At 41.7% G+C, this 27,840-nt stretch overlaps 1 protein-coding gene across 3 annotated transcripts in view; it reads right to left on the bottom strand.

Annotated features, from left to right (window-relative positions):
* LOC142761152 (dihydroxyacetone phosphate acyltransferase-like) overlaps positions 1-27,840 on the bottom strand; it is a 200,574-nt gene that overhangs the window by 76,780 nt on the left and 95,954 nt on the right. For all 3 annotated transcript variants that reach the window (XR_012883524.1, XM_075864345.1, XM_075864346.1), the window contains 4 exons: positions 24,435-24,586; positions 23,967-24,097; positions 23,627-23,850; positions 15,481-15,726 (listed from right to left, as the gene is read on the bottom strand). Coding sequence is in view for 2 of the 3 variants with exons in the window: in XM_075864345.1 (XP_075720460.1) it covers positions 15,481-15,726; positions 23,627-23,850; positions 23,967-24,097; positions 24,435-24,586 (753 nt within the window). In the remaining variant the exon portion in view is untranslated. The remainder of the gene's footprint in view (positions 1-15,480; positions 15,727-23,626; positions 23,851-23,966; positions 24,098-24,434; positions 24,587-27,840) is intronic.

Genomic DNA, 27,840 nt, shown 5'->3' on the forward strand with positions numbered 1-27,840 from the left:
CTGACAGCGCCTAATTTTTTTAATCTGACATGTGTAATTTTATGTGGTTATGTGGTTATAACTTTATAGTGTTTTATAGTGTTTTTACTTATCCAAGCGATTCTGAGATAGTTTTCTTGTGACACATTGTATTTTATGTTTGTGGTAAATTTTGGTAGACATATTAAGTGTTTATTTGTGAAAAATAGCAACATTTTAAGAAAGTTTAAATATGTCTGCTATTAAGACAGACGGTTATACCACACAAAAGATTTACTAGTTAACATTTACCATATGTCTACTATATATTTGTATCATGTTTTGAACGTCCTTTAACTTTTTTTAGGATTACAAGGCTTCTAAGGGTAAGGCCACACGGAGCGGGACTGACACGGTCGCTATGCGGCCAAAAACCGCACCGGCACGAAGTTCGGTGCGGCTGTCAAATAGTCTCTTAGTGGCCACAAGTTAATGCGGGTAAACCATCGCTTTATCTGCAAAATCGTGTGGCCATGAATTAATACACTCTTTATGGCCGCACGATTTTGCAAGTTACAACGATTTGCCCTCTATTCATTCTCTATGGCAGCGCCGGAAAAAGCCAAGCACTGAACTCAGCTATCTCTGGCGCTCCAATAGAGAATGAATGGAGCGACAATGCGCATGAGTGTCCTGCCGCTCGGTTCAAACTTGGGGTTCAGGCAACTTCGAGCTCCCCGTTCTCGTAGACAGTAGGGGTCCATGCTGTTGGATACCCACTGATCAGAAAGTTACCCCTTACTGTAATGACGGGGTAGGGAGAAGACAGGTGAGCCCTAATCTACCCGCCACTCAGTCCCTGACTACTTGAACGGCCCATCCTAGGCGACGGCGTACAACTGGGCGACGGTCCCTAAGCTCAATATGTGCACGATAGACAGACAGACAAGGGTACACGGAAGCTAAGGGACATGGGGCAGTTGCCCACGGCAAGACAGTGAGCAACAAAAGTAGTGAATGAGCAGAGTCAAACCAGGAGTGTACGAGGTACCAAACGCAGAGCAGGAGCGTAGTAGTAAAGCCAGGGTCAAAATGAAGCAAGGTCAATAATGATAGCAGGAGCAGCAGAGCCAGGAAACAGGAAAGAATCATAGGCAGAGACAAGCAGGAAATGAAGGTATAAATAGACCGAGGGCGGGAGCTAGAACCGTCTGGCCAGGCTGTGATAGGTTCTCCCACTGCTGAGCCTACCAGCCTGAGTGGTAGCAGATTGAGTCACTCTATCAAACTTAGGAGCAGGTGCAGACTGATTAACCACGGGCGTCGACACAGAAGCTGTGTCTGGCAGATCCTTTACACTTACCCTACGGATAGGGGGTAACTTGTTGCAGGGCGTAGCTAGGTTCTCCAGCACCCGGGGAAAAGATTCAGTTTGGCGCCGCCCCCAACCTCTTTCCCGACATCTCCTTCCCCCTCGCCATGTTTGTTTTCTCTACCAATCAATGACGTGTCATTTCTTTTCCAAATTTTTTTTATGTAAGTCGAGCATAGAAACTTTTGTACGTTTTACAAGCAATATAGTTCTATACACAATACCAGAACAAAGCTCAGTACATATATACTGCACCAGAACCAAGCTCAGTACATAAATACAACACCAGCACAAATACAGCTAAATTTAGTGCAACCCCAGCACTAATTTGTTTCCAGTTCCAAGCATGTCCCGAACAATGGTAAGGATATGCTGGGAGTTGCGGTTTCACAAAAAATAAATCATATCATAATCATACCACCCATCATCTCGCTGCAGATCATACAGTGACTACATTACTGATTAGAGGATATAAACCTACAAAATGTGGGGTACAATTAACACACAGTAGTTTGGATGAGAAAAACAAACAATCTTTATTGAACATACATGAACACTATAAAAAATGAGTCATGCAAAGCATGAACAGGACGTCCCTCTCTGCAGAGAGCAAAATGTAGTAATTCAGTAACAAGCATGGGTATTAAAAAATACAATCCATCACTCACAATCAAGAGTGTCATGTGATCCAGCTGATCAGCATGTAAGCAAACAGTGTAACAGCTATATATATATCGATATGGCTCTGATCACTCATAATATATGGTAACAGAGCATGAATATGCATAAACAAGATCAAGAGACATGCATGAAAATAACATACCCATGAGGCTCACTGAAGCACACAGAGAGACGTCACACCCGACGCGCGTTTCGGTGAAATGATTAGATGCAGAATAAACATTTACATTAAGTGACTCACCGGTGACGTCTCAGATTCTAGTTCTTTTTCTCCATCCGGTCCAGACCTCTATGATGACTTCTCCCGGTCACAGCCTATTTCTGTAGTTTGCCTCTCAGATGTCTTCAGCTTCTCACGTTTCCAACATTTCTACACCTATGAACAAAGATAAAGTTCTCATTATACCACACACTACGCCCCTAAATATAATAGCGTACCATACACCATACACTGTGTCACACACACACACACACACACACACACACACACACACTGTGCCCCCTGTAGATAGTGCCTGCCATAGAGCCCCCTGTAGGTAGTGCCTCCATATAGCCACAAATAGCTCCCCCTATAGTGCTCCACAGATAGCCCACCCCTGTATAGCCCCCCTGTAGATATAGCCCACCCCTGTATATAGTAGTCCACAGAGAGCACAGACCTTTTTTTTAAAAACTTTAATGTACAGTCCTATATCTATATGTCAGTACATTAGCCTGTGTACTGATAGGTATGTCCTAACAGCTGCCTGTGTACTAAGTGTACCCTAACAGGAAATATGGTCAGAAAGCCATGGGGTCCTTCATTGGACTCCGGGCTGTCTGCCCATATATGGTATGTCTCTCGATCGCGCCACAGGGATTCCCTGTGACGCGATCCAAAGGGCATCCCTCTTTTCATTTACCCCTCGAATGCTGCGGTCATTTGTTTTCTGTATCACCATATTCTAAGGCCGGATTTACACGAGCGTGTGCGTTTTGCGTGCGCAAAAAAAACGCGGCGTTTTGCACGCGCAAAAGGTACTTAACAGCTCCGTGTGTCACCCTCGTATGATGTGTGGCTGCGTGATTTTCGCGCAGCCGCCATCATTATGACACTGTTTGTATGTTTGTAAACAGAAAAGAACGTGGTGCTTTTCGGTTTTCATTCATACTTTTTATTGATGTTGCGCGAATCACGCGCGTCACACGGAAGTGCTTTCGTGTGCTGCGCGTGATTTTCACGCACCCATTGACTTCAATGGGTGCGTGATGTGAGAACAACGCACACATAACGGACATGTCGTGAGTTTTCCGCAGCGGACACACGCCGCGTGAAACTCATGGACAGTCTGCACGGCCCCATAGACTAACATAGGTCCGTGCGAGGTGCGTGAAAAACACGCGCGTTGCACGGACGTATATCCCGTTCGTCTAAATAAGACCTTAGACCCATAACTTTTTTATTTTTGCGTTGACAAAGCTGTGTAAGGGCTTGTTTTTTGTGGGATGGGCTGTAGTTTTTATTGTTAATATTTTAGGGTAAATGTGACTTTTTGATCACTTTTTAGGGAGACGATGTGACCTAAAAACTAGGGGACACACTAGGGGACTTGAAGGCCTGCATCACTGATCATAAATTCTAATATATTGCATTACCTACGTAGTGCTATGTATCAGAGCTGTCAGTTATACACTGAAAGTATGCCTAATATGATTTAGTACTTTGCATACCAGGAAGCCATTGATGGGCCTCCGGTTGAAATAGCACCCTCGATTTTGTCGCGGAGGTGCCGATCGGCTACAACCCCCTTAGCAGCCACATCACTATTGACTGCGGCATCTAATGTGTTAATCGGACAGATTGGAGGCTACCTCCGGTCTGGGCTGTTACAACAGGGTGACTGCTATGATATACATCAGGCATACGATGCATGTCGGGAATGGGTTAACTGTTTTTAACTTTTTTCATTAGTCCCCCTCGGGGACTTGCACCAGCGATCGTTGAATCTCTTGCACAATAGTGTTCTTTACTTGCTCCTATTAAGCAATGCCTCTGGAGAACATGACGGCCGCCAGCACTGTAGGATCACATTACTTTCTACAGCGCTGGCAGCCTTCCTGGATAAGGGAGCCATGAAGAATAGCTGGGTTCTCTCCTATTGAAGTTATGAGCCACTGGCAGCATGGAATATAGACAGTCCGTGCAGTGGCGGATCATCATCATTAGGGCGGTTCGGGCCGCCCCCCGGGGCCCAAGGCTCCCAGGGGGCCCATGGCGTCGCTAGCACTGGAGGGAGCCCCGGTGCCAGGACCGCACCTGTCATGAGGCGAGGTGAGCTTCTGTCCTACTTAGCAGCGGTGGTCTGTGCTGAAACTCCCCCTCCAGCCCCCCTTCAGTGCTCTACACATCTCTCCTCCTGCTGCTAGCAGTCGGGACATGGGGGAGGGCAGACTGTCTGATGGCTCTGTGTCGGGCTGTGAGCAGGAGAAACGCTGTGTGAAGACTCCTACCACATCAACCTGTGTGTATATAGTGTGTGTATGTATATACAGTGAAGGAAATAAGTATTTGATCCCTTGCTGATTTTGTAAGTTTGCCCACTGTCAAAGACATGAACAGTCTAGAATTTTTAGGCTAGGTTAATTTTACCAGTGAGAGATAGATTATATAAAAAAAAAAAAAATCACATTGTCAAAATTATATATATTTATTTGCATTGTGCACAGAGAAATAAGTATTTGATCCCTTTGGCAAACAAGACTTAATACTTGTTGGCAAGCACAGCAGTCAGACATTTATAGTAGTTGATGATGAGGTTTGCACACATGTTAGATGGAATTTTGGTCCACTCCTCTTTGCAGATCATCTGTAAATCATTAAGATTTCGAGGCTGTCGCTTGGCAACTCGGATCTTCAGCTCCCTCCATAAGTTTTCGATGGGATTAAGGTCTGGAGACTGGATAGGCCACTCCATGACCTTAATGTGCTTCTTTTTGAGCCACTCCTTTGTTGCCTTGGCTGTATGTTTCGGGTAATTGTCGTGCTGGAAGACCCAGCCACGAGCCATTTTTAATGTCCTGGTGGAGGGAAGGAGGTTGTCACTCAGGATTTGACGGTACATGGCTCCATCCATTCTCCCATTGATGCGGTGAAGTAGTCCTGTGCCCTTAGCAGAGAAACACCCCCAAAACATAATGTTTCCACCTCCATGCTTGACAGTGGGGACGGTGTTCTTTAGGTCATAGGCAGCATTTCTCTTCCTCCAAAAACGGCGAGTTGAGTTAATGCCAAAGAGCTCAATTTTAGTCTCATCTGACCACAGCACCTTCTCCCAATCACTCTCAGAATCATCCAGATGTTCATTTGCAAACGTCAGAGGGGCCTTTACATGTGCCTTCTTGAGCAGGGGGACCTTGCGGGCACTGCAGGATTTTAATCCATTACAGCGTAATGTGTTACCAATGGTTTTCTTGGTGACTGTGGTCCCAGCTGCCTTGAGATCATTAACAAGTTCCCCCCGTGTAGTTTTCGGCTGAGCTCTCACCTTCCTCAGGATCAAGGATACCCCACGAGGTGAGATTTTGCATGGAGCCCGAGATCGATGTCGATTGACAGTCATTTTGTATGTCTTCCATTTTCTTACTATTGCACCAACAGTTGTCTCCTTCTCACCCAGCGTCTTACTTATGGTTTTGTAGCCCATTCCAGCCTTGTGCAGGTCTATGATCTTGTCCCTGACATCCTTAGAAAGCTCTTTGGTCTTGCCCATGTTGTAGAGGTTAGAGTCAGACTGATTAATTGAGTCTGTGGACAGGAGTCTTTTATACAGGCGACCATTTAAGACAGCTGTCTTTATTGCAGGCACCAAGTTGATTTGGAGCGTGTAACTGGTCTGGAGGAGGCTGAACTCTTAATGGTTGGTAGGGGATCAAATACTTATTTCTCTGTGCACAATGCAAATAAATATATATAATTTTGACAATGTGATTTTCTTTTTTCTTTTTTTATATAATCTATCTCTCACTGGTAAAATTAACCTAGCCTAAAAATTCTAGACTGTTCATGACTTTGACAGTGGGCAAACTTACAAAATCAGCAAGGGATCAAATACTTATTTCCTCCACTGTATATATATATACTTTACTTCTGCAGAAATTAGCAGTAATTCCGCTGCAGAAAAAAAGCACCATTTCCTGTATTTTTGCTGCAGAAAATGGTGCGTATTTTGCTGCGTTTTTCTCAATGTTGGGAGATGGTGACACCAGCAATTCTGTCCACTTTCCGCAGCAGGAATTGACATGCTGCAGTACGAGAAATACGCACCGCAGGATAAAATGTCTGGTCGGAAATTTTACGCAGCGTCTGGATGAGATTTGGTAAATCTCACTCACTTTGCCACTACTGTATTCTGCGTATTTTCCGGGCAGAAAATATGCAGCAATTCCGTTAAGTGTGGACAAGCTCTAATACAGTAGCAGCAGAGTAGATTAGATGTGAACAATTCTCATCCACACGCTGCGTAATGATAAGTGGGGAAAAAAAGCTCAGAAATTGATCTGCGGTGAGTTTTTTTATTCCGCAGCATGTCAATTGTATTTGCGCAAACGCTGCTCATTTGTTTCGGGTTTTCCCCACTTAATGCAATGGGGAGGTAAAACCTGCAACAAATAACAGATGTTATGTAAAAACGCAATTTAGAAAAAATAAAAATCTTATACTTGCCCAGAATTCTGTTTCTTGGTCCTGGCTGGCCTCCGGGGATGTTTCACCCCATGTGACCGCTGCAGCCAATCACAGACTGCAGCAGTCATATGGGATAAAATGCCACGCCCAGGGCTGCACTGTAGGGAAGTCGTGTAGCACGACATACAAGGGGGGGGGGGAGCGCTGTGTGGCACTATATATAAGGGGGAGTGCTGTGTGGCACTATCTATAGCCCCCCCGACATGTTTCGCTACAGAGTAGCGTCCTCAGGAGTACACGGGGCTAATGGCGGCGCGCCAAGAGAGAATCCTAATATGGACATGTCAATTGACGTATGAGGAGGTGTGTCATAAGCGGCCAATGATGCTGTGGAAAACAGGCCGGCCGTTCAAGGGAAACCGACCAACGAATAGGCAGTTAGGCAATAGAAAAAACTCACTTTAGACGATCTGGCAAGAAAACGTCTAAAGTGAGTTTTTTCTATTGCCTAATTGCTCAGCATCGGCGGGTAATCGTATTCTCGATTCCTAGCCCAAATCGTAAATTAACTACCAGCGCATGCGCCAGTATTCCCCTTCTGGATATCGCCAGTTCGGGACGCAATATGCGTACTAAGTCCCTTCTTGGAGCCGATGCGCATGCGCCGTATCTCACTTCTAATTGGCTCATCTTACCTGGGTTCCTATTCGTTGGTCGGTTTCCCTTGAACGGCCGGCCTGTTTTCCACAGCATCATTGGCCGCTTCTTATGACACACCTCTTCATACGTCAATTGACATGTCCATATTAGGATTCTCTCTTGGCGCGCCGCCATTAGCCCCGTGTACCCCTGAGGACGCTACTCTGTAGCGAAACATGTTGGGGGGGCTGTCAATATTTTAATACCTACCGCCGACCAGACCTACTGGCAATCTATTAGACAATTTAACAATCTAACTTGCTAATAATAGGAATCTACGCTTCTTACCTATATCTACCTCATGCCTATACAGGCTAACTACTTCTATGTCTGGTCTTAGGTAGTGATAATTTTAATATAATTCTATGTGGTTTTGTCTTGCTATACGTAGCTTAATAAAGTTTTGTTCATAACATATTGTGGTAGTTGGGAAATTGGGCTCTATTGCCTGCAGGCAATTCCTCTTTTCTCTGTTTATTGTATATTGTGCCCACCAACTACCTGGGGTCTCCTCTATGCCTTGTGTCCCGCACTATCTATAGGGGGCTGAGTGATGCTATCTATAGGGGGCTGTGTGACGCTCTCCACAGGGGGTTGTGTGCGTGGCGCTATCTATAGATGTGTGTGTGTGGCGCTATCTACAGGGGGGTGTGTGAGGCGCTATCTACACGGGGTGTGTGTGTGTGGCGCTGTCTACATGGGGGGTTGGCGCTATCTACAGGGGGCACTGTGTATGTGGTGCTTTACTTTACAGTGTGTGACACAATTATATTCAGGGGCGCAGTGCATGGTGATATTATATTTAAGGGCTGCAGAAATGGGTCATGGCCAGGAGAAGTCGTCATGAGCTCTGGACCGGATGGAGAAGAAAAGAGGAAAAACAACTACTAGCATCTAAGACGTCGTCACCTGTGAGTCACTGGATTTGTAGAGAATCTTGTCACCTCTCCTGACATGTTTATTATAGGAAATCCTTGTATTCCACATAACGTCTTTGTGCAGTCCAGGACTGATAGAAAAATTGGTGTTACCAATCCCCTTGTCAGGAGGATGTGTCCCTGCACAGTGTGATACTGTCAGTATGTAGGGACACAGCCCTATGAAAGGGGAATCGTAACACCCATTTGTTAATGCTTGTGCAAAAAGGTAGTATTAGGAATAGTTACGGCGCGGCAGGGTGGCGGTGGAGGAGGGGGGCCCAAGTTTGGGTAACAGCCCAGGGCCCATGGTCTTCTTAATCCGCCACTGAGTCCGTGCTAAAGTTAGAAGCAAAATCGCTAATACATGTCATTTAGAAAAACTATTATTGTGCACACTCCTGCACGATCATCGATTTTCTATATAATGTCAGTATAATAGGATAACAATTTCAGGATGTTAATAGTTGTGTGTGAATGGTTTAACTCCAGTAACATAAATCACTTACTAATGTGCTGCCTGCAGCTGAAATGCCTTTGTAAGTCAGTCTCACATGCAGTCACACGACCATGCTCCTGGAGTTAACCACCTGTTCAGTGTACGGAACATCACACAAGCAGGAGATAATTTCCCCTCTACCCATCCCTGTAGTACCAGATGTCAAACATCACATGTCTCTTTTGTCCAATGGTCCCAGCACTCCCCCTCCCTCCCTGTTTTCGAAGGTGGTGCTGGGCAATAGATTGTGAAGTGTCCAGTGAGTAGCAAAAGAAGCAAAACCATGTCTCAGTAGCAGACAGTGAGTAATTATAGCACAACTTTACACCTTGTAGTAGAGGGTCATGCTGGCATCTGTAAATATAGGCAATGTCTGTGAAAGAAATCATGGGAAATGTAATCCTCAACTTGGTAAACCCACCCACAGCAAGCCAAATGAAATGAAAGGGGACATTTAGGACATATCCACAGGATATAAATGTCAGATAGATGCGGGACCCCCTAAACCCCATTCTAGCTTTTTGTGCTCACACTGCCTCCTGGCCACTTACTGATTACATGGTCGGGAGTTACGGAAACAGCTTAGCTCGCATGCTACGTTGCTTCCGTAACTGCCATTCACTACTATGGAAGTTACGGAAACAGCGTAGCTCAGCGAGTTACACTGTTTCCGTAACTCCTGATCATCTAATCAGGAAGTGTCCAGGAGTCAGCGTGAGCACAAAATGCTAGAATGGGTTTTAGGGGTCCCCGTTCTGGAGATAGGTGAAGGAGGTGGGACCCACATCTAACTGACATTTATGACATATCCTGTGGAGGAGGAGGAAGGGAGGAAGAAGGGAGGAAGAAGGGAGGAAGAAGGGAGGAAGAAGGGAGGAAGAAGGGAGGAAGAAGGGAGGAAGAAGGGAGGAAGAAGGGAGGAAGAAGAAGAAGAAGAAGAGAGAGAGATATATGAGGATATATGTTTAGATATGAGGAACGTTAACCCCTTCCCGCCGCAGCCCTTTTTCAGATTTGAATTTTCGTTTTTTCCTCCCCACCTTCCAAAAGCCATGATGTCTTTATTTTCCGTCAATATAGTCCTATGAGGGTTTGAGTTTTGCGGGACGAGTTGTAGTTTTTCGTAGCACCATTTATTTTGCCATATAATGTACTAGGGAACGGAAAAAAAATTATTTGTGGGGTAGAAAATTAAAAAAAGACAGTGATTCCTCCATGGTTTTTTGCGCGCCGTTTTTACGGAATTTACTGTGCAGTTAAAGCAACTTGTTAACTTTATTCTGAGGGTCGATACGATTACAGCGATACCAAATATATATAGTTTTTTTTCTATATTTTACTACTTTTACAAGTAAAAACCTAAGTGTAAAAAAGAAATTTATTTTGTGTTGCCAAATTCAGAGAGCCAGAACTTTATTATTTTCCGTCGATTAAGTGGTATGACGGCTTATTTTTTGCGGGATAAGCTCTAGTTTTTAATAATACCATTTTGGTGTACATGCGACGGTTTCATCACTTTTTATTTCATTTTTTGTGGGAGATTAGGTGACCAAAAAATAGAGATTCTGGCGTTTACAATTTTTTTTTTGACGGTGTTCACCCTGCGGGTTAAATAATTATACATTGTAATAGTTCAGACTTTTACGGACGCGGCAATACCATTTATGTTTATTTATTTTTTTACTATGCTCTAGGGGAAAAATGGGCAAAGTTTTTTTTTTAACTTTAAATGTTTACTTTTTTTATTAATCCCCCTGCTGGACTTCAACCAGCGATTGTTATATTGCAGTATATCATGATTTTGACAGGCAACTATTAAGCCCTGCCGGAGGCAGGGCTTATTAGGTGCACAAAGATGGCGGACTTGGGGACATTCATTAGTCCCCCAGGCAGCCATAGCAACCATCGCCCCCCAGCGATTGCGTTGCGGGGGGCGCGATGAGCTATTAGAGGGGGTCGCCCCCTCATTCTAACAATTTAATGCTGCAGTCGCTATTGACCGCAGCATTTAACGAGCTAAACGAGCGGGATCGCGCTATGCCGAGAGTTATTTTGAAGTGTCCGCTGTAACAAACAGCCGACACCGGCATCGTGTAGAGCGGGTTCACTCCGTGTGCCCGTTCCATACTTCCCCCTACCCGACTTTGGCGTATGGATACGTCAAATGAAAGGACACATCTGTAATTACTTTATTTTTTTCACAAGCTCTTAAAGCCACTTTAGGTCTAGGTGCAGGTGGATTTGGGACTCTGCAATTATATTTGATTCATGTTTCAAAAAGTAATTCTATACCCTGAAAATTGTTTAAGCGACACATGACATCATTAGGCAGTTAACAGGGTCTCGATAAGGCTGCGTTCACATCTGTGTCAGGGCTCCGTTCCGTCTGAGCTTTCCGTCGGAACGGAGCCCTGAATGAAACGAACGGAAACCAGAGGTTAGCGTAGTCGACTACGGTATTCATTTGTCAAAACGACGGAACCACTGCACAACGGAGACAAACGGAAACCATTTGCACCAGATCTGTCACTATCACCATCACAATGGTGATGGAAACGGAATCCTCTGGTTTCCGTTTTTGTCAGTCAGGGCTCCGTTCCGATGGTAAATTTTTACGGAACGGAGCCCTGACGCACATCTGAACGCAGCCTAAGGCATGCAGACAAGGTAAGAATTCTAGTGGTGTCTTCTCTCAGACTGGGTCGTGAAGAGCACCTCTGCTGAAACGGTCTTTAGCATTAATTTTAGACACCAATTGTTGGATCAAATGCAGTTTTCCTGGTCTTCTATTAATGAATACATGTGATTCTGGTGAGCCTAACAAAGTTAGGTGCTAGATTAATAGAAAATCCAGTACTGTGTTCAAGCATTGTAGTCTTCTGAGGTCTCCCAGGTATCTAATCTGGATACTTATGTGATTCATATCTTGTTTGATTTTCTCTAGCTCTTTCACTTTGGCTTCTAAATCACTGGAGATTATTCTGCACATAAACGATCTGGAGAAAGGTAACTCAAAACGGAGGAGTCAACTAAGTTATTGTCTGGTTCTGCTTTGACATCCTATAGTTCCAGTAGTTAGTCTTGAAAAAACAGAAGATGGGGAGGGAAGACGGGGCGATAAGGGAAAGGAAGGGGGAAAAAAGAACAGGCGCTGCTCTAAGGTAATATTGTATGACCAGTTTGTATGAGTTAATGCAATAGATAGCAACTCATCAGCATGGTCGGCATGCCGTCTGATAAAACAAGGAGCTGTCCAACATTTCAGCACTGTTGTATTAGAGTCTCTATGACAACGTAGACATTTAGGATACATTTAGCATGCACATATACATCTTGGAGTGCCTTTTTCATATATTTCTCTGACATAAAATAACCTCCAATACCCGTTTTAATATGTTTTTAACATCAGTAAAATATTTTAGTATATGACATTAAAAAGCATAAAATCAGAATATCGTTCATAATTGTATATTAGACGGATTATCGTCATTTTTCAGTTGATTGTATGTGTTTCTTATACAGTTACAATTTTTATATGTATTTGCAATTTCTTTGCTATGTTGCGTATACTAATCAATGGCAGAGGAACGGGAACCTGCCACTCCCACTTTGATCCCTCACCCGAAACGTTGTCCCGGAAATAATTCCTCCAAGTGAGCATAAAAGGATTGAAATATTGGGTAAGGGAAAGGAAGAAAGGGGGCAAGACTGTTATTATGTTTTGGTCGCCTTCAATTATTATAATTGAAACTATATTGATACCGACAATTTAACAGGGAAAGAAATTCCAATGCAATGTCCCCTTTAAATTGCACTGGGAAATTACCTTAAATATAATTTATTTCCTTTGTATTCAAAGTTTTTTATTTTATAATTTTTATTGCTTTTATTTTACTCATATTATTTCAATATAAGTAATTTTTTTAAATTTTTATATTTTCAATTCCCAGTGATTCTAGACACCCTTCTGCGTGACAGGTTGTGTCTGTATCACCAGGACTAAAGAGGGAGTGCTCAATAGAGCTTGAATGGTGTGTTTTTTGTATTTGTAATTTTTTATTTATTTATTTTTATTATTACCCAATTCCACATCAGCTTGCCTGGCTTAACCTATGTGAATGGGTCGTGTAGATATGTAGACAAACTTTTTCACTGCAGTTGTAAACTCACATCCAGGGACCGAGATCGTTGCTCGGACTTGCAAATCAGTATTCTGTTGTTCTATGTAATTTGCACTAAATAAATAAAGTACTACTTTCATAGGGGAACAAGGGGATCATCATATATCATGTATATGACCGAAGTGTTCCATGCTCAAAAAGACCCCCATTTTCTCAGCATAAAAGGGATTGCATTTGTTTGTTTTTATTTAGAAGCCTGATGAAGACCCAATTTCTGGGTCGAAACACGTAGCACACCAGTATTATTTTATTGTTTTATTTGGTTTTATCGTTTCATCATATATATGGAATAAATTTGGCATTTTATCCAAATGGGAAGGGAGTGGATCATTCCTTACCGAACGGAAGGGGAACAACGAATTATACACCGTACATATAGGAGCGCTTCGAGAACGAGTGAATTTTTTTCTGCATAATCCATTGGATATAGTTCCAGTAGTTTGAAGTTTTGAGAACACATTAGCACGTTATTTTCTTCTTGCGGCTGAAGTCACAGGAAGAGGGTTTTGGGGTGCTGAAAAACTTGTTGCCTTTGTTTTTGCTATTGTTGACTATCTTGGATATCGATAAAGGCTATTAATGTGCCCAATTTATAAAGGATATAATAAAGCACAGACATACGGCAGATGTCAAATGTTTTAAAATGCAAACTTTCTAATGATGTACCCTACCTGTTCATGTGCTCAAACTCACTGAACAAGTTGACTTGTGAGGCTTCTCCTGCTCCACACCGTTCATTTACCTCTGGTCGACGTTCTCCTGTCCCATGTCTCTCCACTCTGTCTGCCTCAGCGTCTGGAGGCTGCTTTAACCGCTGATGCACGGCACTGGGTCCCAGCATGCGCGCTGACCCTTGCATTCTTAAGGGTTTACGCGCACGCCAAAATGCTAGATATTTAAGCTCCTCCTGATCTGGAACACATTGCCTGAGCAATTTGGTTCTCGAGTTCCTTTGTGTTCCAAGTCATCTCTGCTGTTCAGAGTTTGAATTCCTGTGTATCGACCATTGCCTGTTTTTGACAACCTGCCACGTGCCCTGACCATTAGCTATGTTTACTGTGACTAACCTCTGCCGCCCACACCGACCCTTAGCTATGTTTATCGTAACGAACCTCCGCAGCCTGCCCTGACCTTTAGCTCTCCTGACCACTCTGCTTCTATTTACGTCAGCCAGCACGAAGGGAGACTACTCAGGGTGTAGCGACCTGGGGTTCCCCCACAGCGTAGTCCACATCCCTGTACAGGTGTTAAGGGGTAAACCGGGAGTTCCCTTAGACAGGGATTAAAGGGTAAACCAGGGGTTCCCTTGGGGCTACACTGGGGAGCGGAGTCCATGTCAAATTCCTTAGTGACAAGGAGGGTTCACACCTCCCCTTGCAGGCCCAGTTACAGCCCATTCCTTGGGCTTCCTGGCAACTTGTTTATAGAAATGCTATGCTCACAGAACCAAAAAAATATAGCGGCTTTGGCAGGCCAAAAGTATAGTCAGTCAATGATTATGTAGTCAAAAAATAAATCAAAGAAAAAATCTGCTGATCAAAAAAAATGACACAGTAAAACGTAACCTTTAATGAATATATTGGGATAAAAAGGGAAAATTATTGTCCCTGCAAATGATGCAAAATATAATAATAAGCATGAGGGGATTTATTTTTTTCTTTTGTTCATTAAGTTGAGAGAACAAGAAAAACAACTGACCCTAGTATACCCTATCGGGTCACACTTCCTAGTTGGAGTAACGCCCCTACTTAAGGGACGACTCCAACCTGTACCCTAGATATCCCATTAATGGCCTAGCCATTGGAACAGTTTATTATGTCTATCATTTTAAGTAAATCAGTGACACCTCTCTGGACATACTGAATTATTTTTCATCATTCACAACCTCCGTCTGGTGGTCGTAGTATGTTTTTGTATGAGCATATCTTTTTGCAGGGTATTGTTTTTTCTTAAATTGTGCCTACACATTGTTGTGCACAGCTTGAAGTTTTTGCACATTTTTGCTCTTTCTAGGTCCCACCTCTGTACCAGATATTCACTATAAAGAATTGGCTTGGCCATTAATAGGGTATCTAGGGTACAGGTTGGAGTCAACCCTTGAGTAGGCATGTTATTAGGATGGTGACCCGATAGGTTATACCTGGGTCAGTTGTTTTTCTTGTTCTCTCAACTTCATGAACAATAGAAAAAAAAAACTCACCCTTATTGTTATTTTTGCATTATTATTTGGAGGGATAATCGTTTTCCCTTTTTTATCCCAATTTATTAATTAAAGGTTACGGTTTGCTGTGTAATCTTTTTTAACAGCTGCTTTATTCTGTGATTTATTATAAAAATGTTAAACTTCTAGAGGACAAAGAGCCAATAATTTACGTAACACATCATAGAGAAGATTAAATTAAGCTTGTGTTAATTACTAATAAACTTATGAATCTTAGGAGAATATTGAAAAAAGTAATAATAGGCATTTAGTTACTATGAATACTAGTATATTTTCAACTATTTATTACCTTTCTGAATGCTCTGTGCTTTTTTACATGCCAACACCACGAGTGCAGGGCGTATGAAAATATTAACCATTTTGTTTCTGTAGGAAGCGCCAGTCAGAAAAGTGAAAGCTTGTTTGGTGACCAGCTCTTCAGTCAACACCTCTGTCACATTGTGCTCAAGCAAAATAATGTGACTGTCCATAATAGCCATACAATTTGAATGTAGAGATACACTGGACTGAACAACTTCATCAATGGATTTATTATCTGGATGGAAAACATATATGTATTAATAATATAATATGTATTATATAATATATGCAATAATAAAACAATGTGCAAGCATATAAAACATTAATAATAGTATTTATTATTATCATTATTATTATTCGTATTATTACCATTATAGAAACTTATATAAGACTAGACTTTTTTTAATTAAAATATTTTTTATTGATTTTAGAAGAGACGTAAAAAGAAATACAAATCAAAATCCCCAAACCAATTCTAACTCTTGCCACCCCCTTTTCTTCTCATTCTGGTTTTCAGGTAAATACAAAATTACCACGTCATGCCAAAATACAGCATTAAGAACAGATGAATACACATGAGATGTCCCTTAAAATTAATATTTAAACCCAATATACTTTAGCACAGATGGAGGAGGTTGAGGGAGCCAACCACGCATGTGCAATCACCTGCCACTATCATGTATCCGTAGGTAAGAGTGGCATAGCAAGAGGCATACTTAACTATAGTATAATGTCCCGTTCGGCTGCAGCCAATCCCTGACCTCAGGTATGGCGCGCCGTTTTTGCCAGCATCACCGCAGAGGCCAGTGATTGGATGCCATATGTGTATACATGAGGAATAACACTATTTCTGCCCATTCTATGATCTGTATACTGCATTTTTTTTTAGCAGTTTTTCCTTCTGCAGGCTAATCTCTAATTCTCAGTTGTCTCTGACTTAGTGGGTGGAGCCTAACTGCTATCATGCCTTCTATACAAAGCACACACACAGCAGAGGAGAATCCTGATCTACATATATTTATATATCACATATATAGAAGCAGAGGAGATTATACAGCAGTATTGAGAAGTGGAACTGAAAATCCAGCACTGGGGTGAGACAGTAAAACTTACCAATTACGAGCTGCACGTCTATGTGTGTCTTTCTCACTCTGCTCCTCCTCCCCTCTCCATAGGCATGTATGGGCAGCATGTCTGTGTCTCTTTCTCTCTCTACTCCTTCCTCCTGTTCCGACCTCTTCTTTCCATAATCTTTTATGGGCAACGTCTGTGTCTCTTTCGCACTCCTGCTCCCCTCCCCCCATAGACTTGTATGGGCAGTGTGTCGGTGTTTCTTTCCCTCCCTACTCCCTCCTCCTGCTCTCCCTCTCCTCTCCATAGACTTGTTTGGCAGGCAGTGAAGAGACATTCCCCCACCTTCTGCAGTACATCTGTAACTAGGGACGGATTTTTTATGACAACAGTGGGTGGACAGCAGATTACAGAAAGGGAGAAATCTTGTGGCAGTAACATCACACAAAATGTGTTTTATCCATGCAAATTCTAACAGTAAGTAAATGACAAAGTTGATTTATATCAGGTATATCATTAGATTAGCATTAGTTGTTTAAAAAGTTATTGTCCATTGAAGGTAGTTTTCCACAAAATAAAATGGCATATCTGTGAATTACTTGTTTAATAAATTATTACCAAGCCTATTTGTTATTGATTTTTGTTCAATTACATCCCCTTTATCTATATATATTGTTCAAAGTTGAAATGTTGATATGTTCAAATATGTTAAAAAATAGGTACTTTTCATGGAGTGTCCTTAGGTTTTTACAATAATGTAAGTAATAACTAATTTTTGGGTCCCTGTATGTAGATTCATAAAAAGAAAGGTAGGTCATGGATTTTCTAAATAGTTTTTAGAAAAACTAATTAATTCCAAGTGCTAGATTATGAACTGAATTTTTCTTGATTGCTCTTAATGAGTAAAAATCTTGCACTACACTAGGCTATCTATTCATGTATCCATCCAGTGTGCTTCACCTAGATTGATTTTATTAAAGGAATTACTGTAAAATGTAAATTTTTGACAGTTTCTAATATACTTAGGGAATGTTATGATGTTGCGGTCTTGTTGCGGATTTTCAGTACAGATCTACAGCAAATTTAAAGTACAATGTGAATGGGTTTTTACATAACCTCATTTCCACGGGAGATTTGAGAGCATGTTGTCAAATCCACAGCATGCTTACTATGTTGGCATTATTTTTGGAAGAGAGTACGTTTCAGCCAAAACACTGAAACTACCTGCCTAAGGCCTGATTCACACGAACGCTGCGCATCTCGGACGTGCAAAACTGGAAAAATGGAATATGCCCTATTTTGGGATGTTCTACCAGCAGGGCTCCCATAGAAGTCTTGGGACCATGTAAAGCACAGCTTTCACTTGGATGTTATCCGAGTGACGGCTGTGCTTTCTGACGCTCGCTCACTTCTCCTCCTCACAGTGCGAAGTGTATATGAGAAGGAGGAGGAAATGTTATTTGCTCGCTGTATGAGCGGAAGCCCTAATCCACAGCCGCAGCATATACGGATGGTGACGTCAGGGACTTCTCCTGGGGCAGTTTCCTACTCCTGAAGCAGAAAAGCACTGTAGCCGGTGATACTGTGGAGCAATCTACAGGAAGAGGGGGTCTGCCATCTACGGGGGTGCTATGTACAAGGGGGCTGTGTGGCACTACCTACAGGGGGGGTGTGGCACTACCTGCAGGGTGGCTGAGTGACACTACCTACAGGGGGGCTGTGTGGCACTATCTACAGGGGTGGCTTTGTGGCACTATCTATAGGTGGGCTGTGGCAGTAACTACAGGGGGGTTTGTGTGGCATTATCTACAATGGCCAGTGTGTGGCATTATCTACAGAGGCCAGTGTGTGGCATTATCTACAATGGCCAGTGTGTGGCATTATCTACAGATGGCAGTGTGTGGCAAAAAACTGACAAATGAAATTCATCCATTTTTAAAACGGACAGGGAAAAAAAGGATGCAAATCGGGTCAAAATCAGCCATTAAAAACGGAAACACAGCCTGGAATGGATGCAAAACTACCTTCATGTGAATATAGCCTTGGAGATTGAGCCTGCAGAAGTCAAAACTGATAAAAAATGCCATATACAAGTCATTTAACATACTGTTATTCCACATGTACACAAACATGACCGCTTACTCTGAAAAGTCACCTGATCCACAATAACAAGCACTGTTTTATAAATATATGCTTATATACTTTTACACCCATGTGTAATCCAGAACAAATATTGATCAAATGGAAACTTTGGCTGACAATCCAATACAGTATAACTCTAGAATAAATAATATTCTAAGAGTTAGAAATATTTCAATGAATAATTGTATACTGATAATTGTCGAAAAAATGTGGATGACATGTATTGTTTTATGTAAACTTGGTGTTTTAAATGTGAAAAACCAACTGCTCTGCACCGGTTCTTTCCCGTTGTTTTACTGCCTATATAAGCACCTTACACGTCCAAACATTGTAATAGACCTGACGAAGGGACCAGTCCGGTCCAGAAACGCGTCGTCGTTCAAATAAAAGATCACCTTGATCAAACATACCTGTGAACTCATTCCTTGTCCTCCTGAGCCTGGCGCCGTTACCCGATACTACACTGCTTTTTTCCTGTATATGCTTCGTCCCCGGTACAAAGGAATCTACCACCGAGGGACCGCAGTGGGTGGCAGCCGGCAACCAACACCACTACATTCTACGCATAGTCTCGGAGGAGCGCCGCTGATCCCTCACTTTCTTCATCCCATTGTGCAACATTATACAATGCCATTTGTACCATGTACACGCCCAGCTTTTTCTACCACACCTTTGTTTTTTGCATGGCACTGTACGGCTTAAGTACTTGATCAGAGAGATCAACCTTTCCCATGTTCTTATTATAGCTCAGGATGCAATCTGGCTTAGGGTTCATTGAAGTGGTATGGGGACAGCGGTGCTGCCGTTACCGTATATTGTGGTCCACATAAGGACATTCCTCTAGTCCTTACACTTGACCAACAACATCTTCTCGCTGTTCAGTGCTCTGCTTTCACCCTTTCTTAGTGTTTGCCCATAGAGAGTTTTAGAGAGGCCTCTCTGGTTTTTGTGCATGATGTCACATGCTGCAGTTCTTCTGGTGAAAGGGCACTTAATAGTGGGATGCTGGTACAGAAGTTATCCTCGTAAAGGTGATCACACTGGTCCAGCAGTGGGTGCACCAAGTCCCACACTATATTTCCGCTAACTCCCAGGATGGGGGGCATTCTAGGGGTTAAATTATGGAGTCCTTAGGTACTCTCGCAGAGCTTGTACATTTTAATTCTATACCTCGTCCTCTGGCGGTATATTAGCCTCGTTTAAAATTTACAAGGGACTCGTCTATTGAAATATTTTTATCGGAGGCTTAAGCTTGTTGAAATTTGGTGCAGAAATGATCAATGACTGGTCTGATTTTGAATAGGCAGTCATATGTTTGAGTCATGGGGTGGGAAACTGTGCATTATGTTTATATTGCACAAATTTCTGAATGGTTTCAAAACGTGTCTGCGTCATTGTCATGTTGTAAATTGGGGTGTTGTATAAAATATCTGCACTCCTGTATTGCCGAATATCTGGCTACTTCATTATCATCATATCCACAGCATCTATGGGGGTCCATCTAGCATTTGATGATGTGGGGTTTTGGGCTAAAAATTGATGGGAGTATAAATTGGTCTGGGTCACCATTACATTTACAAAATCCTCAGAGAGAAATACCTTGAAAAGGTCAATTTCTGTGTGGCCTGCAGGTTCAAACCGAATTCCTGAGCTGCCTATAAAATTTTCGATCTGGCACTCATAATTTTCATGGCTTGAGTTCCACATGGTATCACTTATCTAGGGGGTTGCCTCAGCTGTTTTTCTGGGGTGCCTTTGTAGGGGTTCCTCATCACTGGATGAAGATGATGAGGTGGAGGAGGACTAGAGGAATGGGGCATATACTCGCTGGCCGTATCAATGTCAGAGGCCAGAAGGGCATATGCCTCCTCTGCTGAACAGACCCTTTGGGATGATTGAGACATTTTTTATTAGTGGTCTTCGATGTGATCGTTAACAGCTCGATCCTGCGTGTCAGAGACATGCCGGATCTGCTGACACTGAACCCATCAGTGCTGCTGACCTGACGGATACAGGTTTCAGTGCTAGATACAGGTGCTCTGTATACAGAGCAGATGTATCTCAAAGTAAAATTAATTTTTAATAAAAAATTTTTTTTTATATTTAGGAATAATTTGACAATGGATGGAATATATGACAACATCCAAGTCTGGAGCGGTCACTGTTACCAGGATCACCGCATATGATGGGATCAGTGTTCCTATGAAGAAGATGAGGAATCCTTGGACCATGATGTCTTTAGTTACTTGTGTAATGTTTGAACACGTGTAATACGAAATAGATTTTTCCACAGGGGTTTGCGTGTGTTGTGTATATCAAATTTCTGAAGTAGAAAGGAGAAAAGAAAAGGGAAAAAAGTAGAAAAAAAAAACCAAGAAAAGCAAAAGAGAAAAATTGAACAGAAAAATAATTTTGTATAAATATTTTTACTCATAATACCAATATAAAACTGTAAAAAAAAAGTCCTGACTACCTGGCACTAACATATTAACCCTAATGCTATATATTATGGAAAAAAACCTGAAGTATAAATAATTGACTAAACTAAATTTGAACTACAACTGTAAAGCTACACTACCTAAAATGTAGTGAACGAACTTCAGTGCAAAAAAACCTGAACATTCGTCACTAACTGACACTTACTGTATGGCCCCGTTCACGCGGCTAAATTATTGTGGCGGAACCCGCCGCAAAATACTGCCTAGCGGACAAAAGAAGCATTCTACCCAATTTTCAGCCGGATTCCGCCCGAACCTCCCATTGAAATGAAATGAACGGGAGGTGGAATCTGTCTGCCGACAGCAGGAATAATTCAGCTGCGGATTTTGCGGCTATACAATTTTTTTACAAAGCGGACGTCAGCTAACCTAAATGTCCGATACCCTATCACCCTACCTGTGCAGGCACTAGCTACACCTGATTAGCTAAGCTATAGATCCGCTACTCTAACGTTCTACCTATGCTGGTACTAGCTACACCTAACTATATATTTTTTACTCTTTTTTTTTTTACTGTTTTATATAAAAAATAAAAAAAAAGGCCCAAAAAAATCTGCGTCAACAAATTCCCACTGAGGCTGATTATTGAAACAGCACTCAGTGGCAACTGGACACACACAGGAAGATGGTGCAGTAAAAAAAGGCCCAAAAAATAAAACCAGCGCCAAAAAATTAGCACAGATGCCTATCAGTGTTGGCAGTCACTGGTCAGTGCTCAGCGACGCATACAGGGAATACAATATTAAGAACAAAGAGCCCCAAAAAAACCTGCCGACAAAAAATTACCCCAGATACTGATCAGTGATCGTGGTCACTGATCAGCACTTAGTGGCCGCAGGGTGTGCACAGAGAAATGGTGCAGATGAAGAAAAAAAAAAAATTCCAAAAAATTTAACACAGAGTCCGAACAATGATGGTGGTCACTGATCAACGCTCAGTCTTTGCAGGACGAATACAAGGGTGATGGGAAGGGACAGGGGCAGGGAAAGGTAGAGACAGATCACTAGTACCGCTGCTTTAAAAAAAAAAAGTCAGCAGCCCAGTTGATGATGATGATCACTCAATAAACGATCACACAGCAGGATGAAGGATGAAGAACACAGCGATTGAAATACACAAGCCCTCAATACAGGTTAGTATGGCACAAAATAGTTATGCATCAGCTCTGGTCACCATTCCTAAACGGAATGAGGCAGGCAGAGCTGGTGCCAGGTGTTTGAAACACCCGCCATGGCTGCGATTGGTCGGTCTTTATAAACTGACATATCACAGCGATCATGGAGGTGGCACCATCGCCAGCTTCCCATGAAAACATGGAAGGGATTGTTCTAGACAGCACAAATCCTTAACATTTCCCTGAGGCAAAGTGATTTGTTTTGGTCGCAAATAGCTGCGAATGGCCGGTCCGAATTGATCGGCCAATAAAAGCGATTGTCGAAAGGGGTGGCGTGCCGGCCCCCTGGGCGGCAAGTAAAGATGGCCTGCTGTCAGGAACAGCAGCCATTTTTATTTTGTCACTGTATGATTTAACACAGTGAACGTTTCCCTCTTTGTCATAAGTATACAACATGTTGGGGAAAGCACTTGCTTTCCATGATGTATACTTACGACAAATGTCGGGAACGGGTTAAAACATTTCCTATTGTTTTGTGTCTACTGCTCCTAAGCAGACATATAGGTTTCTAAGTTAACAGACCATAAACAAACCCTGTGTAGTCTGATCCTGCAATGATACTCCCTGCCATCTGTACTCTAATTCTTACTAACTTATTGTTAGGATTTGAACCCAGAAACTTCTGTGTCCCAGACAGCAGCTCTTTTTACTGAAATAACTGCTGCTGCTAGACAGTGCCACTGCTAAGTCTATTGTCTAGTTTCTCTTGACTTTTGCCTCTCTGAATTCCTTGCTTTGATTGCCTGATTGTACTCACCCATTTGGCTTACTATAAAAGTGTGGCCCTTGCACTTCAAGCTTCTGCCGCACGCCACAACCTATTGTTGTTCATCTGTGTACTGAACTTGGATTGTTTCCTGACCACGTCTCTGACTCATGCTACAACCTATTGTTGCTTTTCTGTGTACCGAACCTGGACTGAGACTTGACTTCTTTTGCGATGTTCACACCCCTGCCAGATCATTTCAGCCACTTGACTCCTAATCTGCTAGAGTCCTTGACACATACTGTATAAATTTATTGGGGACTTATAGATGCCTGTGATTCTAGTCAAAAGCTGATTTTTTATTTTTTTTGGACTAGAGGAACTTTATACTTATGCCAAATATGTAAAAATACAAAAAGAAAATCAGTAAGGGAACAAATATTCTTTCACTGAACTGTATAGCTATATGATCCTATTTATATTTTTGGGGGCTGGACTTTATCCTTACCAATGAAAAGCATTGGTATCACATAGAATTACATACCTGGCCAATCTGAACACCCTCCAAAGTCTTCTGTTAACTTCTTGAGCCATAATATCTTCTCAACTAATAGACTATAGTTCAACACTGGCAAATTCTGCAGCAAAATCGCTGCTATCAAATCCCCAGGGCTCAGCACCATGTTGGCGATTTGGTGAAGTTCTACTTTGTATGCCATGTCAGAAACAAACTTTTGAATATCCTCTGATGGTCGTTGAAGACTGTGTCTGCAAGATAAAATATATTGAATAGTTGTTCAGTGTCATAAAGCCACAGTATACATAAGCGGCTTGCTTTATATACAAGCTCCACCTAATTTGAGTATTCATGTATAAACCAATACCTGTGTGTTAGATTATATTCAGAACGATTTAATTTTCCAAAGGCCATTGAACGCAGTGATATTGGTTGTCCAAAGTAAATGTGAATATTTCCAAAATTATCTCCGAGTAGTTTTCTGGCTTTAACTAAGCCCTGCAAGAGAAATGGTAAGACAAAAGTAATCATTGTCCTTTCCTTGTACATAGGTCTTATGGAGCTCTTAAAGGGATTGTCTGTACATGGGGCAGCTTTTCAAAATGATGACCTAGCCACAGGATAGTTGTGTGCCAATAAACAGTGAACGGAGCCATCTGCTTCCGACACCGGCAACTGCATTACATCCGGTACATGGAGGCAACCGGAACAACTGATCGGAGCGGGATCCGGTAGTTGGACCCCCACAGATCATAATCTGATGACCTGTTCTTCGATAGGCCATCAGTATGAAAAACCACCCCGTGCCCAGACAACCCCTTTAACTGTATCTTACTGAAGTGGTTTCTTTAGCTTTCTGTGCTCCAAGAAGTTCTTGCACATGGAGAGACTCTTCTAAGATTTTCTCATAGCTGATGCTGATAGGAACCAGATAAGTATCATACACTTCTCCTCTGAGGAATGGTTCAGCTGCAACATTCAATAGGCCTAAAAACAAAAACATAGTAAATTAGTCATCTGTCTAGAGTACTATATTTTTAGTTAATGTACACTACTCTATTTATCAATTTACGTTTAAGCACTTTTAAACAGATCTAAATGCATACAAACAGAATTTATAATAACACAATTTCACCAATTTGAAAAAAATATATACACTGCATTATGTTGCTTTAACTTCGTTATATTGATCAGCTCAATATACATGAATGTGTACTCTTTTCTTTGAAACACCAATAACAAGCATTACCATAGCATCTAAGTAACGTAAATTAAATCAAATATTTTTTATTCATTTTTCAAAACACAGAAATACAAAACATAAAATTAAAATCAGGAGAGCACAAACTCCAAAATCTATAAGCATTTACATCTGCATGCCTATCAAGCAACTTCTGACCGATACATGGTAAGTGTTAAACGCCAACGAGGAACAATCAGTTCCCATACAATACATAGATCATAAAAAAAGAGCTATATGCTGCCTCCTTTCCACTTTAACGCAGACATTTATCCTAGTATTCAATAGATAAGGGTCAGCGATTGCATAAATTATTAGATCTGAATCCCATTTCAAAAAGTAGTTGAGGGGTCTCTGTGGAGAAGGTAGACTTCTCATGGGGTTAGACATCTTGAAGAATGTCCTGCCATTGGCCATCTGTAATTGTCTACATATATTCTTCCAATTTACACTGTAAGGATCTGGAGTGCAATTTAAGGTGAGCTTGTAAAAGACATTAACAATGTAATGACTTAGTAATTCCACCTGTACAAGCCAACAAATCTAAGACGTTGTGTGTAGCAGTAAATATAGGCGTCAGCTGGTTATGACCAGTAACTTCATGCTGGATCTATAGATATTGATAAAAATAACTGTGTGGCAGCCCATACTCTTGTTCGTGTTGTGAAAAGGATTTAAAATTACGATCCAAAAAAAAGATTAAATATACGGTCAATTCCCTCACCATCCATGACTCACATAGGCCAGACTGGAGTAAATTCTGTATATCCTGAAATACACTTCAAACCTCTAAAGTTCTACAACAGTGTATAACTAGCAATTGAGGTGGAGAATCTTCATGGAAAGTGTCCAAAAGAGACTGCCTCTAGAGCAGATAGGAGGTGAGTATCACGTAGCAAATGTTGCACAATTCCACCAGCGGAGGACATAATTTCAACCTCAACCCATCTTCTTAGATGCTGTAGTTATGCCACAATTTAATACAGCCGAATTGAAATGGCCATGCCACCACCCTCTTTGGATCACAACAGGGTGTTAGACCCTGTTCACATCACGTTAGGTCTTTCCGTTCATCTGTTCCGTCTTTCCTCTTTGGCCACTTTTGACCTTCCTGACAGAGCCTCATTTTTCAAATCTCACATGTTTCACTTTATGTGGTAATAACTTCGGAATGCTTTTATCCTATCCTAGCGAATCTGAGACGGTTTTCTCATGACACATTGAACTTTATGTTACTGGCAAAATTTGCTCAATACATTCAATATTTAATTGTGAAAAACACCAAAATTTTGCGAAAAATGGCAAAAATTTGCAAAATTTACAAAATTGTTACTAACTAAACATCCCCCATATGTCTACTTTATGTTGGCATAGTTTTTTTGAACATCCTTTTATTTTTCTAGGACGTTACAAGGCTTAGAACTTTAGCAGTATTTTGGCACATTTTCAAGAAAATTTCAAAAGGCTATTCTTACAGGGGCCAGTTCAGTTGTGACGTGACTTTGAGGGACCTGAGTATTAGAAACCCCCAATAAGTCACACAATTTTCAAAACTTCACCACTCAAAGTATTTAAAACAGCATTTAGAAGTTTCTTAACCCTTTAGACGTCTCACAGGAATTAAAGCAAAGTAGAGGTGAAATTTACAAATTTCATTTTTTTTTGCAGAAATTCATATTTAATCAATTTTTTTTGTAACACAGAACATTTTACCAGAGAAATGCAACTCAATATTTATTGCCCTGATTCTGCAGTTTTATGAAATATCCCACATGTTGCCCTAGCGTGCTAACGGACTGAAGCACCGGCCTCAGAAGCAAAAGTAGCACCTAGTGGATTTTGGGCCCTTCTTTTTATTAGAATACATTTTATATTTTGGGCATCATGTCAGGTTTGAAGGTCTCTTGCAGTGCCAAAACAGTGGAAATCCCCCAAAAGTGACCCCATTTAAGAAACTATACCCCTAAAGGAAATTATCTAGGGTTATAGCGAGCATTTTGACCCCACAGGTTTATTGCAGAAATTATTGAAATTAGGCCGTGAAAATTAAATCGAAATTATTTCAAAGAAAATTTTGGTTTAGCTAATTTATTCTCATTTCCACGAGGACTAAAGGGGAAAAAGCACCGCAACATTTGTAAAGCAATTTCTCCCGAGCAAAAGAGTACCCCACATGTGGTCACACACGGCTGTTTGGACACACGGCAGGGATTAGAAGGGATGGAGCGCCATTTGGCTTTTGGAGCTCAAATATAGCAGGAATGGTTTGCGGAGGCCATGTTGCATTTGCAAAGCCCCTCTGAGGATAAAACTGTGGAAACCCCCCACAAGTAACCCCATTTTGAAAACAACACCCATTGAGGAAATTCTCTACAGGTATAGTAAGCCTTTTGACTGCACAGGTATTTTGCAGAAATTATTGGAAGTAGGCCGTGAAAATTAAAATCTACATTTTTTCAAAGAAAATGTATGTTTAGCTAATTTTTTCTTATTTCCACAAGAACTAAAGGAGATAAAGCACAGCAAAATTTGTAAAGCAATTTCTCCCGAGTAAAACAGTACCCCACATGTGGTAATAAACTACTGTTTGGACACACGGCAGGGCTTAGAAGAGAAAGGGCACCATTTGGCTTTTGGAGCTCAAATTTAGCAGGAATGGTTTTCGGAGGCCGTGTCACATTTGCAATTCCCCTGAGGGAAGAAAACAGTCAAAACGCCCAAAAAGCAATGCCATTTGGGAAACTACACCACTTGTGGAATTCATCTAGTGGTGTAGTGAGCATTTTGACCCCACAGGTGTTTCATAGAATTTATTAGACTTGGGCAGAGAAAATAAAAACAATCCCTTTACTTCAATAAGACGTAGCTTTAGTTTAACATTTTTCATTTTCTCAACAGATAAAGGGAAAAAAAACAACATTTGTAAAGCAATTTCACCTGAGTACAGCAATACCCCATATGTGGTCATTAACTGCTGTTGGGCACACAGTAGGGCTCAGAA

The sequence above is a fragment of the Rhinoderma darwinii genome, chromosome 4, assembly GCF_050947455.1.
Source record: "Rhinoderma darwinii isolate aRhiDar2 chromosome 4, aRhiDar2.hap1, whole genome shotgun sequence".
Taxonomy (NCBI): Eukaryota; Metazoa; Chordata; class Amphibia; order Anura; family Rhinodermatidae; genus Rhinoderma; species Rhinoderma darwinii.